General features: G+C 33.0%; 2 protein-coding genes across 2 annotated transcripts; one reads left to right on the forward strand and one right to left on the reverse strand.

The window, feature by feature from the left end:
* Positions 1-225: 225 nt before the first annotated feature.
* On the reverse strand, positions 226-10,855 carry LOC100374894 (COMM domain-containing protein 2-like). The gene is made up of 5 exons (XM_006823228.3): positions 10,690-10,855; positions 3,262-3,339; positions 1,502-1,584; positions 1,248-1,421; positions 226-1,014 (listed from the first exon to the last, which is right to left on the reverse strand). The coding sequence occupies exons 1-5, from the start codon at positions 10,754-10,756 to the stop codon at positions 814-816; spliced, it is 603 nt and encodes a 200-aa protein (XP_006823291.1). The 5' UTR covers positions 10,757-10,855; the 3' UTR covers positions 226-813.
* A 215-nt stretch (positions 10,856-11,070) lies between these two features.
* Positions 11,071-17,114, forward strand: LOC100374594 (lys-63-specific deubiquitinase BRCC36-like). The gene is made up of 6 exons (XM_002740067.3): positions 11,071-11,222; positions 12,459-12,578; positions 14,191-14,278; positions 14,842-14,998; positions 15,143-15,318; positions 16,962-17,114. The coding sequence occupies exons 1-6, from the start codon at positions 11,118-11,120 to the stop codon at positions 17,108-17,110; spliced, it is 795 nt and encodes a 264-aa protein (XP_002740113.1). The 5' UTR covers positions 11,071-11,117; the 3' UTR covers positions 17,111-17,114.
* The last annotated feature ends 2,732 nt before the right edge of the window (positions 17,115-19,846 follow it).

Here is a 19,846-nt window from a genome sequence, read left to right on the forward strand (position 1 = left end):
TCATTTTGTATTTTGGTGACTGATCATACACATGCATTCATTTGATGATCTGAATAAAGATTGAATTCCTGTGATACTGTATTTTTTATTTAATTTCCTGTATTCCTGCACTATATAACTAACAGGATTAAGTACTAAATAAAATAAGTAATTTCATTACGATGAAAAGTGACATGCTTATTTCTAGTTTTACATAGCTAAAATACCAGAAAGAATACAGATAAATTATGTTTCTTCAAATTTATTCAACAAACTGTTTGAAAGATTTTAGACTTCAGTTCTGGTATATTTATTGTGCTCCTTAAAAAGTGTTATTATGATAATGATCACTAATTACCTGGTCAAGTCGATGTAAAAGTACATGGGGCTGGCAGGATAAGAGTTAAAAAGCACTCCCCTTCCCCTCTAATTTCCCTTTGAACATTCTTAGCGATGTTAGTTTTGCCACTTACTATCATCATGTACAAGGTACACTATGTATTGTCATATATATCATGCAATTAACAAGCATGGATTTAAACTAAAACCTAATTCAAACACAGTGAAGTGTGCAAATTTGATCAACCCCCACCCCAATTAAATATAATGGTACATTCCAAGTCATAACAATTGTTAAGATTCTTTCAAGGGAAGATAGCAGTTTTATCAACAGTTTATTTTTAGTGCTCACTGTAATGATTTCTTTTTATACTATATTCATGTAAAATTTTATTACAGAATGTGTTGCTGAGCAACCAAACCGTAGCTGTATACAGAAATAGAAATGTATATTATAAAGATGATGGTGTAAAAAATAAATTGAAGAACTGGAGGCTACTTGTTGATATTTCTAACTATTCTTCTACAATGTGAACTTTTCATTTCATCTAAAGCTTGCTGTAATGTTTGTGTAAGATGCAGTAGGTTCACAGCATCTGTCTGTAATACTGTCACTTCTTTTGTTTCACAATCCCCTGTATGTAGCTTCATGGTTACTATTGGAGTGATATGGTGCCTCAAAGATCTACTGGCCAACTAGAACAAAAAAAAAATATGCAATAAATGTCATAACTCAACAAAATATAAAATTAGGAATTAACAATACATCAAATTTCAGTGGTAGTTTGGTGGTAGTTAAATTTGTGTGGTAGTTCAGCTTTACAACTGAGAGGGCTTGTTTAATTAGGGACTGTGGTGTAAACAACTAAAAATGATTTGAAGAACAGTTAATTGATAATCAATGTAAAGGGTTGGAGATGTGTCATTACCTGTACATCCAGCCTCCATTCCAAATTGTGATAATGTGGAAGATCCATTGACATTTTACATAGTATGGCACGAATTTCTTTCCTATTTTCCAAGTAAAACTGAACTAGCTGCTGTTTCAAATCTTCCTGAAATCCAAGTGTCATGATGGAATCCTGGAAGTCTATTTCTGAAATCTGATTTATTAGAGTATATTATAATTTTATTCTTCAGTGATCAATATGCATTGTGGGAAATGATTACAGGATATACATACCATTAACTTGGCACATTCAGTTAATAAATACATCAGACCCTCCACAACATGCTGTACTGCTTCAGCATTTACATCTAATTTTTCTAATAAAAAAATAAAACAAACCCAACCATTAGAATGCACTACATACTAACTAGTACCTGATTTACAGACAGATTAGAAACATACTGTTGTAGAGCCAGTGAGAACATAAGTGTTGGCACTGGCCCTACAACGACGTATTTCGATTGCAATCACACGACACTAAAACGCTGGCGTAATTCCGTAGCATGCCCTCTGTAGTTAGGTCTGTGTTTGAATATATCCGTACCCTGCCACTATGATTAGTATTGTCTGTTATGTGTGGTTCTGGAAGAGAATATGGGATGTCTGATTCTAAAGGGAATAAGGAATATTTGTAATTCCGGATGAGAGTATGGAATATGTGTGTTTCTGAAAGAGAGTACCCGGTGTGGTAGTATGAAATGTGCTGCGGTTCTAAAAGAGAGTATGCAATGTGTGTGGTTCTAGAAGGGAGTATGGTAGTATGAAATGTGTGGTTCTAGAAGGGAGTACATGTATGGTAGTATGAAATGTGTGTGGTTCTAGAAGGGAGTATGGTAGTATGAAATGTGTGTGGTTCTAGAAGGGAGTATGAAATGTGTGTGGTTCTAGAAGGGAGTATGGTAGTATGAAATGTGTGGTTCTAGAAGGGAGTACATGTATGGTAGTATGAAATGTGTGTGGTTCTAGAAGGGAGTATGGGAGTATGGAATGTGTGTGGTTCTAGAAGAGAGTATGGAATGTGTGTGGTTCTAGAAGAGAGTATGGTAGTATGGAATGTGTGTGATTCTAGAAGGGAGTATTGAATGTGTGTGGTTCTAGAAGGGAGTATGGTAGTATGGAATGTGTGTGGTTCTAGAAGGGAGTATGGTAGCATGAAATGTGTGGTTCTAGAAGAGAGTATGGAATGTATGTGGTTCTAGAAGAGAGTATGGTAGTATGGAATGTGTGTGGTTCTAGAAGAGAGTATGGTAGTATGGAATGTGTATGATTCTAGAAGAGAGTATGGTAGTATGGAATGTGTATGATTCTAGAAGAGAGTATGGTAGTATGCAATGTGTGCTTTTAGAAGGAAGTACAGTAGTATGGAATTGTGTGGTTCTAGAAGGGAGTATGGAATTGTGTGGTTCTAGAAGGGAGTATGGTAGTATAGAATGTGTGTGGTTCTAGAAGGGAGTATGGTAGTATGAAATGTGTGTGGTTCTAGAAGAGAGTATGGTAGTATGGAATGTGTGTGGTTCTAGAAGGGAGTATGGTAGTATAGAATGTGTGTGGTTCTAGAAGGGAGTATGGTAGTATGAAATGTGTGTGGTTCTAGAAGAGAGTATGGTAGTATGGAATGTGTGTGGTTCTAGAAGGGAGTATGGTAGTATGAAATGTGTGTGGTTCTAGAAGAGAGTATGGTAGTATGGAATGTGTGTGGTTCTAGAAGGGAGTATGGTAGTATGAAATGTGTGTGGTTATAGAAGGGAGTATGGTAGTATGAAATGTGTGTGGTTCTAGAAGAGAGTATGGTAGCATGGAATGTGTGTGGTTCTAGAAGGGTGTATGAAATGTGTGTGGTTCTAGAAGGGAGTATGGTAGTATGAAATGTGTGTGGTTATAGAAGGGAGTATGCTAGTATGAAATGTGCGTGGTTCTAGAAGAGAGTATGGTAGTATGAAATGTGTGTGGTTCTAGAAGGATGTATGGAATGTATGTGGTTCTGAGATACTTACGAGCTGCTGTATGATACACCTTCAGATTGGGTCCCTTCCTAATGAACTCCATTGCAATTCTACAAAACTCCTTGACAACTAAAACAAAAAAGAATATTCACATACAGTTAACATAAAATGATGTATACTAACACCTTGTTTAATGTTTGATAAACTGTGTGTCTGTGGGTAATTACTGGAAGAGTTAGTGTTTCAAGTGTATACATCGCAGAAAGAAGAGGCCATACCAATGTTAATGTTTGTGCATGTCAAATCAGTTGTGCCTATTATTTAATTACTACCAGGAATATTATTTATCTTATCAGTCTGTGCATTAAATATAAGATTGTGCGAATGGTTTTTGACTTGCATAATTGTGTGTATTGAATATCTGATCTGTGAATATATGGTAATTATTTTGAGCTTGTTTTATTTTGTATCCTAACAACAGTTTGGTCAACCGCACATTCCTAAATCCTGGTCTCTAGGTGAGTGAGTATGGATGCTATAGTGAAGGATTCAACATCTTCTTTTTCCAAACCATATTAAGATTTCATCTTATTTTGGGGATCCAATCAGGTAACATTTATCTGATAACTACTTGCAATTAGTATAATATTTCAGACCCTAAACAATTCTCCAGGGATTTCCAGGTTTTATATTACATGTCCCTGCTTGCTCATAGGTCAAGTTTTAGTTTGAAGTGACAGGTACATAAATACTGATATTGTTCTCAAGTGGGAGTATGTCATTAATTATATGATCAAATACATTAGGTCAATGTTTTATCAAATAGTGTTATTTATGTACTTCAATTAATTATTTATAATTTCTATATGCTGTTGGTTCTGTATTCTTCCTGTTCACTCATTCCAAACTTGTCTATGACAAACAAAGGATTAACAGTCATATTCCACTTCCAATTCTATTAGAGGTTGCAGCGCTATTGACTTTGGGATAACTTCAAAACATTTTTATAACTCTGTGCAATACTTCAAAGTTCATGAGTTATCTAATATTTTGGATCACTGCCCTATCTCATTGTCCTTAGCCATAAACCAAATCATCTATAATGTCCTGAAAAAAATAATAAAATAAATAAATTGGATCTATTACCAGCAAAATATATTTAGGATATGGATACAAAAAATAAATTCTTGGCCTTTCTGCATTACAGTGAAACAAGCCATGCATGGCACAGTCCCAGCTAGTTATCAAATTTAAGATATATAGTTTTGTTTATAGTAATATAGCTGGAATATAACCATGTCAGGAATATGATTTTTTAACATTAAAATGATTGACATTTGTATCTGATCGTCAAAAAAGTACTTGTCCATATTGAGAGATATTGCTCTGGAACAGCATTCAAAATCAGCCATTTTGAATACATGTATATATATAACATGATGTATAACGAATATATAAAATTTGAATATAATCAAAGCATTTAAGAGATATGGCTCTATAAGCCCAATCATTAAAACAAAGTGGCCGCCAGACAGCCATTTTGAATCCGATCTGAAAAATAAATGATGTGCATCAGGAACCAGTAATGTCTAACATATGTACCAAGTTTCAACGAAATCCATCCATAAATGCTTGATATTTGATGATTTTTTAGCACAAAAATGGCCACCATTTGGCCATTTTGAATAGAATCGTCAAACCAATATATCTGTCTATCTATGACATGATGTATAATGAATATTTAAAATTTGAACATAATCAGTGAAAGCAAGTCAGAGATATGGCACGAGAACCACATTCATTAAAACAAAATGAATGTTATCTGAAAAACAAAATTATTTGCATCAAGGTCCCATAATGTCTAATGTATATACCAAGTTTGAACAAAATTCATCTGTAAACATCCGAGAAATGTTTGATTTTGATGATTTTTTAGCACAAAAATGGCCGCTATTCGGCCATCTTGAATCAAATCGTAAAAACAAAATGATGTGCATCAAGGTCCTATAGTGTCTAATGTATATACCAAGTTTGAACAAAATCCATCAGTTAACAGCTGAGAAATGCTTGTTTTTGATGATTTTTAGCACAAAAATGGCCGCTATTTGGCCATCTTGAATCAGATCGTGAAACAAATTGACGTGCATATGTATACTATCATGTATGATGTATGTGTGAAGTTTGATTGTGATTGGTCCAGGCATTTCTAAGATACAGGTCCAGACGCACACACAGACTCACGCACGCACGGACACACGGAGGTCAAAACATAAGTCCCCGTTTTCGGACTGCGTCCGAACAGGGACTAAAAAATGAAATTACTGAATTTCTCCTAAAACAATATAACAATGATTCAGAAACAGCTTCTTCAGATTTTGAAAGAATCATATTTTTATCTCTCACAGACCAAAATGTTAAAAAAAATCACTCCAAAGTGATATAAAAAGACAAAACAAAACTAAAAAAAACAAGCAGCCTATCGGCTGAGATAGCTCCGCTGTTAGCCATGCACATTTCAATTAAAGAACTGAAGACATCATTAGAAAATGAACAATATGAATAGTATCAAAGCAATCGGACTTGCAGTTTTTAACAAGAAGTCGAAAATATCACTTTTTACCAAAAATTACAAAAATATTCACCAAAATAAATTAATTAGAGAATTGAAGATATCATCACAAAATGAACAAATCTGAGAGAGGTCCACATGTAGTACCTATATATGTAATATCAAAGCAATCAGACTTACAGTTTTCAACAAGAAGTCGAAAATATCACTTTTTACCAAAAATGGCAAAAATATTCACCAAAATTAGAGAACTGAAGATATCATCACAAAATGAACAAATCTGAGAAAGGTCTACATGTAGTATCTATATATGTAATATCAAAGCAATTGAACTATTGATTTTTAACAAGAAGTCGAAAATATCACTTTTTACCAAAAATTACAAAAATATTCACCAAAATTAGAGAATTGAAGATATCATCACAAAATGAACAAATCTGAGAAAGGTCCACGTGTAGTACTTATATATGTAATATCAAAGCAATCGGACTTGCGTTTTTAACAAGTCGAAAATATCACAAAAATATTCACCAAAATTAGAGAATTGAAGATATCATCACGAAATGAACAAATCTGAGAGAGGTCCACATGTAGTACCTATATATGTAGTATCAAAGCAATTGGACTTGCGGTTTTTAACAAGAAGTCGAAAATATCACTTTTTACCAAAAATGACAAAAATATTCACCAAAATTAGAGAATTAAAGATATCATTACAAAATGAACAAATCTGAGAGAGGTCCACATGTAGTACCTATATATGTAATATCAAAGTAATTGCACTTGCGGTTTTTAACAAGAAGTCGAAAATATCACTTTTTACCAAAAATGATAAAAATATTCACCAAAATTAGAGAATTGAAGATATCAACATGAAATGAACAAACCTAAGAGAGGTCTACCCAAGGTACATATACACCAAGTATCAAAGCATTCAGGCTTGAGTTGTTGCCTTAGTTATTTTTTTTATTGGCGAAAAACTGCGAACTCAGCAAATTTGGTTGCACAACTTCCCTTTATCATTTACACCCAGCGACACCGATGCCAGCTGACTGTGTAGAAAACTGGTAGGAGGTAATACATTTGGGGCGAAAGTATTCAAAAATCAGTTTTGGGATGTTGCAATGCCAGTGGTGGGCCAGGATTTTTTTCCAATTAGTGACGGCACGACCTACCTGTGAAGTATGAACAAAACCAGTCCAGCCAAAAAAATCACAGAGGAGTTAAAAGCCGTTGCTGGTGAAAAGTTACCCCAACTTTGGGGTCAAATTTCTCGGTAATGAAAACAGATATCAAAAATTCAAATAGTAACTTTGTGCCCACACTCAAGCTGAGTAGAATGAGCTATGTCTGAAGTGTTTTATCCCAAATTTGTAGGAGGAGATACATTTGGCGCGAAGCTATCCAAAAATCAGGGTTTTTTTGGGCTGTTGCTATGGCAATGGTGGGCCAAAAAAAATTTCAGATTTTTCCTAATAACTAGGGTGAAGGTGTGACCTACCTGCCAAGTTTGAACGAAATCGGCCAAGCCAAAAAAATCACAGAAGAAATCATTCGTGAAAATACTGGAAATGTACACACACACACAGACACACACACACACACACACACACAAAACGACAAAAGTGATTATAAGGGCAATCCTAGCGAAGCGGATCGCCAATTGTTTTCGCTGCTTCGTCTTCTAGTTGCGCCATTAAATATTGGTATTTCTAGATGCTTCCAGTGTGTCATCTTGGTCGACCGACGCTTTGAATGTATCTATGAAAGTCGTCCATTTCATAAAATCACCATTGAATTTAGGAAGTTCTAGTTTGGGCAGGTTTACCTTTCGGTGTGATGTTGTTGGCGCATTTGATGGTGTTGATGTTATCGATATATCTGCCGGGTTATTCGTGGGTGCGGATGCTTGTTGTGCTCTTCGCACATAGCATTTAAAACTTGTTAGGCACTCCACTACGCTAATGTTGTAGTCATCGGCTTCTTCGTAAAGTTGATCATACGTGTCTTGGTTAGGTGTGTTTTCCAGAATCGTGTCATCTACTTTGTGTATTTTCTGGATCCTCTCTTCGGTTATCGTAGCTACAAAAACATCCAACTGGGATTGATTCGGGTTTTCCGCCACAACGATCTGTTTGGCTTTCTTGATAAGTTATGTAATTTGACTTCGTTGAGCAGCCCTCTTCATCCTTGGATCTTGTACTGATTCTCCTCAAGTGTTTCTGGCATGATTGTTTCTTCAATCCTGGTCTCGGAGATTAGGTACGCTAAGTACATGTTTATGTGTCATGTTTCTTGAAACCAATTATTTAGTCACATGCTTGATTAATTTACGTGATATGTTTATGTAATGTTTACTGCTGTCCTGCTGTACTTTCCGAGGTCAGTATTATGTCAATAAATGAATAAATAAATATTGAACACAGATTATGTTATACATGTACATGTACATGTAGTAAATTGAACATGAAAGACATGAACAAAAGGTCAAAGGTCTGGAATACTTCAGAGATTAAAGACAAACAACAAATAATTTCTGTTTTCACTGATCAATTCCATCAATAAGTCAGCATTTTCCAAGTGTAACTAATTTCCAATGAGTTAACTACGAATTCAATCAATCAAGAAAACCCAATTTCACCTGATAAATGAATTGAATACTATAAACAATTGAATACTAAAGATGATTTAACAGACTTTCAGAAAAACATTGTGACTAAAACAGGAATAGTTGAAAATATGCAACAATCAAACAATTGCTTGAATGCTGAAATAACTGAAAAAGAAATTAAAATAGCAATTAACAAACTTAAATCCAAAAAATCAGCTGGATATGATGGGTTCTGTGCAGAACTTATAAAAAACAGTAAAAAAAAAAATCTAATTAAACCACTCCATAAATTGTATAATTTAATATTCAATACAGGCATTTATCATAACATCTGGAATACAAGTATAATTACTCATATTTTATCTGAATACTGCCACAAATGGAAACTCCAGGTAAATCTTAATAAAACCAAAGTTATGATTTTCAAAAAGGGAACAATGAGAAAGAGAGAGTTATTTCAATTCCAAGAACAAAATATAAGTTGTGTCAATTCTTATATTTATTTAGGTATAACTTTACAATCAAATGGAAAGTTCCAAGAAACAAGACAATGTTTAGCAGACAAAGCTACTAGAGCAATGTATGCACTGTTGAAAGCAATGCCAAGAGAGACTGACTATAGAACATTTATGCACCTTTTTCAGATATGTATTAAACCAATTTTGTTATATGGATCAACAACTTGGGGACATGACATACTAGACAATAATAGATGGGACAAAACACCAATTGAACAGGTACATTTGAAATTCTGCAAACAAATACTAGGTGTGAGTAAATTCTCCTCAAATGCAGCATGCAGAGCTGAACTTGGTAAATTCCCATTACTTATAGATATTCAGGAAAATCTTATTAAATACTGGTATCGTATTAGTGCCTTACCAGACAGTCATATACAATCTAATTAAATACTGGTATCGTATTAGTGCCTTACCAGACAGTCATATACAATCTGATTAAATACTGGTATCGTATTAGTGCCTTACCAGACAGTAATATACAATCTAATTAAATACTGGTATCGTATTAGTGCCTTACCAGACAGTAATATACAATCTGATTAAATACTGGTATCGTATTAGTGCCTTACCAGACAGTAATATACAATCTAATTAAATACTGGTATCGTATTAGTGCCTTACCAGACAGTCATATACAATCTTATTAAATACTGGTATCGTATTAGTGCCTTACCAGACAGTAATATACAATCTAATTAAATACTGGTATCGTATTAGTGCCTTACCAGACAGTAATATACAATCTGATTAAATACTGGTATCGTATTAGTGCCTTACCAGACAGTAATATACAATCTAATTAAATACTGGTATCGTATTAGTGCCTTACCAGACAGTAATATTACAAAACAAGCCTTTGAATAACAAAAACAACAAAATTTAAATTGGTTTACATCAGTAAAAAACATGGTCTCCGAAAATATTACAAACTTGTCCTCGTCTGTCATACCTCAAAAATTACCACATAGTAAAATACAAAACATACAAAAAAACATCCAACAAAGGTATGTAGAGTTCTGGAAGTTGAGTGTAACAAATGATAATAGAAAACCGAGAACGTATATAAAGTTTAAAGACTCGTACACTTTTGAACCATATTTGCTCTTATGTAATCTGAAACATAAAATCTTATTGACTCGTTTCAGAATAAGCAGTCATGTATTAGAAATTGAGAAGGGTAGACATACCCAACCCAAAATACCTTTAGAAGACAGAATCTGTAAGCAATATTCCCAGATCAAAATTGAAAATGAAGAACATTTCTTCATGGAATGTCTTAGGTACCAAACAGAAAGACAAAATCTATTTAATAATATCAATATTCCAGAAGAATTGAAAAGTGATAACCAGATATTTAAATATATTATGAGTTCAAGAGAAGATGTACTAATAAGACAAGTTGGTGAATACTTATACAAAATATTTGAAATCAGAAATAACAATAACTGACATTTTACTTTTACTTCAGTTTTATATGTATTATACTTTATTACTAACATTTTATTGCTGTCAACCAATGTAAACTATTTCTAAGGATGCAATAAATTCATTATTATTATTATTATTATCAATTCCTACTCCAAATCTATTTATGTTTTCCCTGTTTTGTTTCTATTTCGCCGTAAACATTTAATTGCTTTTTATCAGAATAAGAAATGTATTTTCTAAATTGATGCAATAAAAATATTCTATTCTATTTTATATTTTATCTACTTCCGGTATTCCAAGGAACACCTCCTGAGACTCCTTTTAGAACACAAATTTTGCTGTTTAATTACCTTCAAGGTCAACTGAAGTCAAGAACTCAAGGTGTTCTTTATGTTCATCTTCTAGCAGCAGCAACATTATCACCGCTCCAAATGATATATTTTATTCCGCAGTGCACCGTTGTTTTACTGTCTGTTTTCTCAAAGCTTAGAGGAAACACATTTCCGAACAAATATACAGGAATCGAACTATGATTCGTATTCGTATTTAGTTTTAGATTCGTCTCCTCAGAGGTGAAATGTTCGTCTTCTATTGGCCTTATTAATTTATTCAGTTATTTATTTAGTATAAAACAAATATTTGTAGTACAGGTTCGATATAAATATATTGAATAACGTAAAAAATAGTACAAATTATTCTACAAGTCTGAATGTGAAAATAATAATAGCGCCACTGTGTGCCAGGGCTACAGGAAGTGTTATACTAACTGCGGTACATTATGGCTATTTCTGGTGTTCATCTTGAATCTGATGCATACATGGTATGCATGGCGCACGCTTTATCAACAGAGCGAGAAGAGGTGATGGGACTTTGTATCGGCGAGGTAATGAGACATACACACCTCAGCAAATCTAGGAGATTTTTTGGATTCATGTCGTGCATGTACTAGTAACAGTATTCATGTATACAGTGTGTTGATAGTTCTATACGTATTTGAGTTTTAGTATTGGTACATGGTATCAAAATGAACTTTTTATACTTTATAGAATCCTTAGGTATATCTATATATTGTATGAAAATTCAGAGTTCTATCTAAACTAAACAGTTGCTAAAAATAACAACCCACATTATGATGACAAGTTTGCATGTATAATAATTAAATCACACAGTTAAGTTAGCCCTGAGTACAGTCCTGTAGGTTGGCCTTCTTCCGCTGATAATTTCATTCCCACAGTCCTGAGAAGTCGTATAGACCAGAGAATTGACACCTGGATGCATTTTATGGCGTAGAGCCTTGTATGCAGTTTTCTGATTGTAATCAGCCTAAACGTAGACTGATAAGTCTTGCAATCTTAAATATCCTTCTTGTGGACGAAAAATGAACCTACAGCACTGGGACGTTGTGGAAATCTAGTTTTATGTAACGAAACAATGTTTTGTATATAAATATGTCACCATTTTGTTGTTCGAAAATTGAAATTGTTGATTTGATCAATCCTAGCGGGAAATGTTCTGTAATTTTACTTCCAGTTGAGGTATTTTGGATAGTTAGATGTAACGACCTGCTTATTTTTTAGCTGAAAAGTTTAATACCTCTTAAGTCATCTGATAAAACTCTTCACATAGTGTCAAATCCTCAGTCTATACAACTTCTCATGACTTTTGAGGCGAAATGATCAGCAGAAAGCCAACCTACAGGACTGTACTCAGGGCTAACTGTCATAAATGATATAATATTAGAACATCTTTAGATGTATCCCGATCATCTATATTTTACAGGACGTCAAAATATTGGTCACAGAAGATTTCATGACCATTTAAAAAATCACTGCAGCAACTCAACAATACATTGATTGATATGCAGAGTTTGTATATGAACATTACACTACAATTTCATGTAAAATTGAATGTAAAATAATGAACATATTTTGGTTAAAATACCAAATATATCTTGTAACACGCTTCTGAATGGCTTCAGTGCTATTGATGGACAATGGGCAGGAAGTTCATACTCCAATGCAAGCACAAGTAAACTTTTTACAATGAGATACTTTTAAATTGCTTTTACCTTCTTCCTATTATAACTTACTATCTTTGTAATACCTTTATTTTACCATAGGTTGATATGAACAAAATGGTGCAAATAGTGTCTGTTATCATGCTGACAAGGTCTGACAAACAACCTGATCGTGTGGAAATATCACCTGAACAACTTTCAGCAGCTACTGTTGAGGCTGAGATATCCTTGGAATAAACATTCACCTTCAGTGAAATTCTTAATGACAGCAAATTCATGATTTTACTATCAAATGTTGTTAAATTACTAAACTTGATTAAGTAAATATAGTTCATTTCTAATTAAACTATAACACCTAAAAATTGACAGATAATGGCAACATTGTTTTGATTTTTTAAGTTCTCATTCAAACACTGTCCTAGTACTAGTGAATTTAATTTTGAGTGTGCATGTCTTGGGCATGCCTTGACTGATCTATGTCAAACTTACATTCCATGATACATGCAGGCCCATTCATTTCATGATCAGGATCAAGGTGGACAAATGGGGGTGGGGGACATTATTTTTGCTAAAAATTATTTACTGGTCGCCATTTTAATGATTGCCATTTCAGAGCCATATCTCTGACATGCCTTGACTTACTGCAATCAAACTTGACTACAAACTGTTATACATCATGTCACACATATTAATAATTAACATGCAAGTTCTGATTTAATATGATTGACTCATTTCAGTTTTGTTCATTATTGAAAGGAGACATTTCATCATCTCATTACCGGTTTGTGGGTATACCTGGTGGTCTAATTCCAGTTGCCACCATTTACTCTAATGGACTATTTTTTACCTTACTAAACCCACAGATGGTTAAGTTGCGTGATAAAGTTATTATTATTAATTAAGTTGTCTAATTCAGTTCAAATTATGTAGTTCTTGAACGATGTCAGAAAAAAGAAAAAAAATGTCACTTGAAAATTATAGGTACACGTTTTTGTTGTATCTTATGCAGTGAAAATTTATTTATAGCAAAATCAATTATTGCAATGTGTTGTAAAGCATTTTTAGTTACATGAATTGGCATTACCAGTAATGAGTTGGCATACTGATTGTGGACATACTGATTTAATAAGTGGAAATGCTGATCTAATGAGTGGAAATACTGATCGAATGAGTGGTAATACTGATTGAATGAGTGGTAATACTGGACTAATGAGTGGAAATGTTTATCTAATGAGTTTAAATACTGATCTAATGAGTGGAAATACTGATCTAATAAATGGAAATACTGATCGAATGAGTGGTAATACTGATTGAATGAGTGGTAATACTGATTGAATGAGTGGTAATACTGAACTAATGAGTGGAAATGCTTACCTAATGAGTTTAAATACTGATCTAATGAGTGAAAATACTGATCTAATGAGTGGTAATACTGATCTATTGAATCACAATACTGATCGAATGAGTGGTAATACTGGACTAATGAGTGGAAATGCTTATCTAATGAGTTTAAATACTGATCTAATGAGTGGTACTGGTAATACTTATCTACTGAGTGGAAATTATAATCGAATGAGTGGTAATACTGGACTAATGAGTGGAAATGCTTATCTAATGAGTTTAAATACTGATCTAATGAGTGGTATCGGTAATACTTATCTACTGAGTGGAAATTATAATCTAATGAGTGGAAATAATGCTCAAATGAGTGGTAACACTGGACTAATGAGTGGAAATACTGATCTAATGAGTGGTAATACTGATCTAATGAGTGAAAATACTGATCTAATGAGTGGAAATGCTAATAGTTGTTACCACTTTAACCCATTAATACAGATTAGCAGAACTTTTTGAGAGACCACTTCGTGTTGTTGGATGGTACCATTCTCATCCACACATTACTGTATGGCCATCGCATGTAGGTAAGTGACATATGTTGTCATGACAACAGGCACTGAGCAGGTAGTTAATTTTTCAGATTTTCACAAAACGGGAACCAATGTTTGTCAGTATGTGAGAATTTGCAATCTTTGATGATTTGATTTTGTGCATATTGTGGGGTAAAGTAGGATTCACCAGAATCCTGCTGTGTTTTTAATACCTGTGGCCCACAGTAATTTGGAATAGAAATGATTCTTTGTGAATGAATGAATTCATGTACATAGGAAACCTATTCAAACACACGACTAAATGAGAAGCCATAGAATCACCACTGAAATGCATTCAAACATTTATTATATATTTCCTGTATTTCTTGCAAATTCATACCATCACATATGTCACATAATACCTCTCGAAGATTATTCTCTGTGCAACTTTAAAAGCAGTCATTATGCATATGCTTTGAGACATCTTGTTCATATCTTTTGTCACAAAACAATGCACACTAATTATGCTTGATGTCCATAATAATTACGGATTGTTGTTAGTTGTCTGCTAAACAATGTAAGATTACATTGTTGATATGCTTATTTCTATATGCAAGATGTATTGACCCAGGCGATGTATCAACGCTACATGGATGAAGGATTCATTGGCCTTATATTTTCTTGTTTTAATAATGACAAGCAAACTAACCATGGTCGAATACAAGTCACATGTTTCCAAGCAATTAATCAGAGTCCAGAAGGAGAACCACCAATGTGAGTGTACATTTTTGTGTGTATTTTAATTTCTTTCCTTTCGATTTCCAACAAAGACTTCTTTAGCTTGTGTCTCTTTTCTTTGCTTCCAATTACTAAATCTATTAAGGTAATGAATTGATAACCCACAAATTATATCTGTAGGTATGAAAGATTGGAAGTACCACTGTATATTAATGCAAAAGATAGTATGTCTGGACCATGTCTGGATGCACTGGTAGAATTACCAAGAATATTAACACAGGAAGAATTACATGCTTATGACAAAACACTAGTTTCTGAGAATAAAGATCTATTGACACAGATACACAATGGAGCAGGTATGGTGATAATATGGGACAGATATTGAAAACAGGATAATATGGGATAGATATTGAAAACAGGATAATATGGGGTAGATATTGAAAACAGGATAATATGGAATAGATATTGAAAAGATGATAATATTGGATAGGTATTGAAAAGAGGATAATATAGGATAGATATTGAAAACAGGATAATATGGGGTAGATATTGAAAACAGGATAATATGGGATAGATATTGAAAACAGGATAATATGGGGTAGATATTGAAAACAGGATAATATGGGATAGATATTGAAAAGATGATAATATTGGATAGGTATTGAAAAGAGGATAATATAGGATAGATATTGAAAACAGGATAATATGGGGTAGATATTGAAAAGATGATAATATGGGATAGATATTGAAAAGATGATAATATGGGATAGATATTGAAAAGATGATAATATGGGATAGATATTGAAAAGATGATATGGGATAAATATTAAAAAGATGATAATATGGGGTAGATCTTGAAAAGATGATAATATGGGATAGATATTGAAAAGATGATAATATGGGATAGATATTGAAAAGATGATATGGGATAAATATTCAAAAGATGATAATATGTGGTAGATCTTGAAAAGATGATAATATGGGGTAGATCTTGAAAAGATGATAATATGGGATAGATATTGAAAAGATGATAATATGGGATAGATATTGAAAAGATGATATGGGATAAATATTCAAAAGATGATAATATGTGGTAGATCTTGAAAAGATGATAATATGGGATAGATATTGAAAAGATGATAATATGGAATAGATATTGAAAAGATGATAATATGGGATAGATATTGAAAAGATGATAATATGGGATATATATTGAAAAGATGATATGGGATAGATATTGAAAAGATGATAATATGGGGTAGATATTAAAAAAGATGATGATATGGGATAGATATTGAAAAGATGATAATATGGAATAGATATTGAAAAGATGATAATATGGGGTAGATATTAAAAAAGATGATGATATGGGATAGATATTGAAAAGATGATAATATGGAATAGATATTGAAAAGATGATAATATGGAATAGATATTGAAAAGATGATAATATGGAATAGATATTAAAAAGATGATAATATGGGATAGATATTGAAAAGATGATAATATGGGATAGATATTGAAAAGATGATAATATGGGATAGATATTGAAAAGATGATAATATGGGATAGATATTGAAAAGATGATAATATGGGATAGATATTGAAAAGATGATAATATGGGATAGATATTGAAAAGATGATAATATGGGATATTGAAAAGATGATAATATGGGATATTGAAAAGATGATAATATAGAATAGATATTGAAAAGATGATAATATGGGATAGATATTGAAAAGAGGATAATATGGAATAGATATTGAAAAGATGATAATATAGGGATAGATATTGAAAAGATGATAATATGGAATATTGAAAAGAGGATAATATGGAATACATATTGTAGAAGGAACTAGTATTGTTGTACCATATCCCTGGTAATTGTGAAATATTTGATGAAACTATAATGTGACATACTGTAAAAAATCTTAACTGTAAAGCACACATAAACTAAAAGATCTTGTACAATTAATGCTTTTTCTTTCTATGTTTCAGTCTATACTAAGTCACTGAGTCATTTGATGGAGGTACTGAGTGCACCATTATTACAAAGTCTGGAAAGTCGGCTGGAAAGGAATAAAATGAAAATGGAAGCTTTAAAAAAAGAAAAAGAGGAACTCTTGAAAGAATTACAAACATCATGATAAAGACTGAAAGCTTGTGTGTTTTATTCTTATTGGCTGATTGGCTGCATACAAGTGAATGTTGGAAACATAAACAAATCAGAAGCTGCCATATAAAGCTTAAAAATAACAAATAGTTTTGTCTTGTACAGTATTTGCCCCTGTTGAATACAGTATGTGTAAAACTACTTTGTGTCTTCAGAAAGTCTGATCCAATGATTATGACCATTATGACACAATGTGTCAATACAATAACTGAAGCTATGGACATTGATGTTTTGGTTTGCTGCATGAATGTATTGAACATTGACTGTTTTATGGTGAACAGACAATATAATGTAATTACTGTGAATCCTTTGGTGTGCAATAATCATGTACAATACAATATGCAATTTAAAATTTTGGGAGCGATCGATTTTGAGATGTGTTTTTAGATTGATAATTAATGATTGCCAGATTGTCCTTCATGGTACATTACTCTGTCACACAATATGATTGCTAAATGGATGGTATATTTTTCTTTATGCTGTCATTCATTAACCCCCCACCCCCTCCTCCCCCCACCCCCTCCTGTTTTACACTATCCCTCATACTACTTGAGGTTTCAACATGGATGTACTATTTGTATGTCAATTAGTAGAGGTCATATACAAGTCGTTAATCCCTGGCCCAAACATTCCCAAATTATTTGTAAACACAGGTCAAAATGTATCACAGTTAGCAAAAAAAGTAGCAACAATATATTTAAAAATTAAAATATGAAATATTTTATGTGTATTATGGGCATGCACTATGTATATTAATGTTTATCAGGTAAACTTTCTTATTATTGAAGGTCATTGATAAATGGAGCATTCTACCTTGTAAATAAGTGGTGAATGCCATTGGCAAGGAGAATGATATATTTTACCCAATGATGTTTTTGTTATATGTGTAACATTTGCAAAATCTAACAATTTTGACAGTTTGCATAGCTACAAAGAGTTTTCAATTTATTGATATCATCACTCAGATATTGATAAATACTTTATATTGCTGTAAACAAAGATGTTTTAAATACATTACTTGAAATTATTATATAGTGCTTGTTTGTGTCTTCTTATCCTTTATATAAATGTATAATGAAAGTGGACTAAATTGTAGGAATGTCAGAACAGAGAATTTAGATGAGTTTATGACTGAAGATTGTACAGAAAAGTTTCCATGTGCATTAACATTTGATAGAAATTATTTTGAGATGAAAAGGTAGGTTTGTTAAGTTATGAGGTTAGTTGGTATGTTTGTAGGTTAGTTAGAAATGAAAATTTGAGAGATGATTTTAAATGTCTTATCTAAATTTGATCACATCAAGAGCATTGAAAGAACTCAGAGTTCACTACAAAACACGTACAGGCAGAGAAAATACTCCAAGGGGAGGGGGGTAAACTAAAATTTGGTTAGATTCTCAAATAGCCTTGTTAGCATGACAGCTAGAAGATACCAAGAAAGTCAAAGATACTTGAGTATTGATGATCAAAATGATGGTCACAATTTCTGGCAAATAGTCAAATTACTTACAGCTTACAACCTGTGGGCATTACAACCAATCATATGAATATTTAAATCTTGACATTACTAACAAGTATGATTTAGAGTTTAAATTATGAATTAATGACAGGGGGTGCATGACAAATATTGTGCTCAATACAGTGAAAATACACCTATGCAGGAAAACAACAGGTACAAAATTAAAAAAGCTACATTATGTTTTTGATTTTGTTTAAATAATATTTTTCGAAAAGAGGAGGGTGTATATATGCTGTCTTCATCGACTTTTCTAAATCCTTTGATAGCATTTTCAGTTTTATTTAAATGGATTGAAATGGAATGTGTTAATTTGTTTAACAAATTTATAAATATCCACTGTAATCACTAGTAGATTCCCTGTTGTGGTTTTTGTAATGAGTAGCATTCACAGTGAGTAGGGCTTTGTCGTAGTAACTGGTTCTTTTGTCTGAGTTGACAATTTATGTTTTATGTGTCATAAGCAACTGGTGTTATTCCAGCAATACCATACTTAGGAGCTGTTATTTGTTGTTCTGGCAGGAGTTCCTAAATAAGACCCATACTCTGTTATTTGTTATTCTGGCAGGAGTTCCTAAATAAGACCCATACTCTGTTATTTGTTGTTCTGGCAGGAGTTCCTAAATAAGACCCATACTCTGTTATTTGTTATTCTGGCAGGAGTTCCTAAATAAGACCCATACTCTGTTATTTGTTGTTCTGGCAGGAGTTCCTAAATAAGACCCATACTCTGTTATTTGTTATTCTGGCAGGAGTTCCTAAATAAGACCCATACTCTGTTATTTGTTGTTCTGGCAGGAGTTCCTAAATAAGACCATACTCTGTTATTTGTTGTTCTGGCAGGAGTTCCTAAATAAGACCCATACTCTGATATTTGTTGTTCTGGCAGGAGTTCCTAAATAAGACCCATACTCTGTTATTTGTTGTTCTGGCAGGAGTTCCTAAATAAAACCCATACTCTGTTATTTGTTGTTCTGGCAGGAGTTCCTAAATAAGACCCATACTCTGTTATTTGTTGTTCTGGTAGGAGTTCCTAAATAAGACCCATACTCTGTTATTTGTTGTTCTGGCAGGAGTTCCTAAATAAAACCCATACTCTGTTATTTGTTGTTCTGGCAGGAGTTCCTAAATAAGACCCATACTCTGTTATTTGTTGTTCTGGCAGGAGTTCCTAAATAAAACCCATACTCTGTT

This window comes from Saccoglossus kowalevskii, chromosome 1 (genome assembly GCF_978046115.1).
Source record: "Saccoglossus kowalevskii chromosome 1, keSacKowa6.1, whole genome shotgun sequence".
Taxonomy (NCBI): Eukaryota; Metazoa; Hemichordata; class Enteropneusta; family Harrimaniidae; genus Saccoglossus; species Saccoglossus kowalevskii.

Bases quoted from the DNA above. Each gene is read 5' to 3' on its own strand.
- LOC100374894 (XM_006823228.3), bottom strand. From the start codon at position 10,756: ATGTTGCTGCTGCTAGAAGATGAACATAAAGAACACCTTGAGTTCTTG. The intron at 3,340-10,689 runs GTAATTAAACAG...TTTTTGTTTTAG, and splicing joins GACTTCAGTTGACCTTGAAG to TTGTCAAGGAGTTTTGTAGA. The intron at 1,015-1,247 runs GTAATGACACAT...TTTTTGTTCTAG, and splicing joins AATGGAGGCTGGATGTACAG to TTGGCCAGTAGATCTTTGAG.
- LOC100374594 (XM_002740067.3), top strand. From the start codon at position 11,118: ATGGCTATTTCTGGTGTTCATCTTGAATCTGATGCATACATGGTATGC. The intron at 12,579-14,190 runs ATATCCTTGGAA...ACCCATTAATAC, and splicing joins CAGCTACTGTTGAGGCTGAG to AGATTAGCAGAACTTTTTGA. The intron at 15,319-16,961 runs GTATGGTGATAA...TCTATGTTTCAG, and splicing joins ACAGATACACAATGGAGCAG to TCTATACTAAGTCACTGAGT.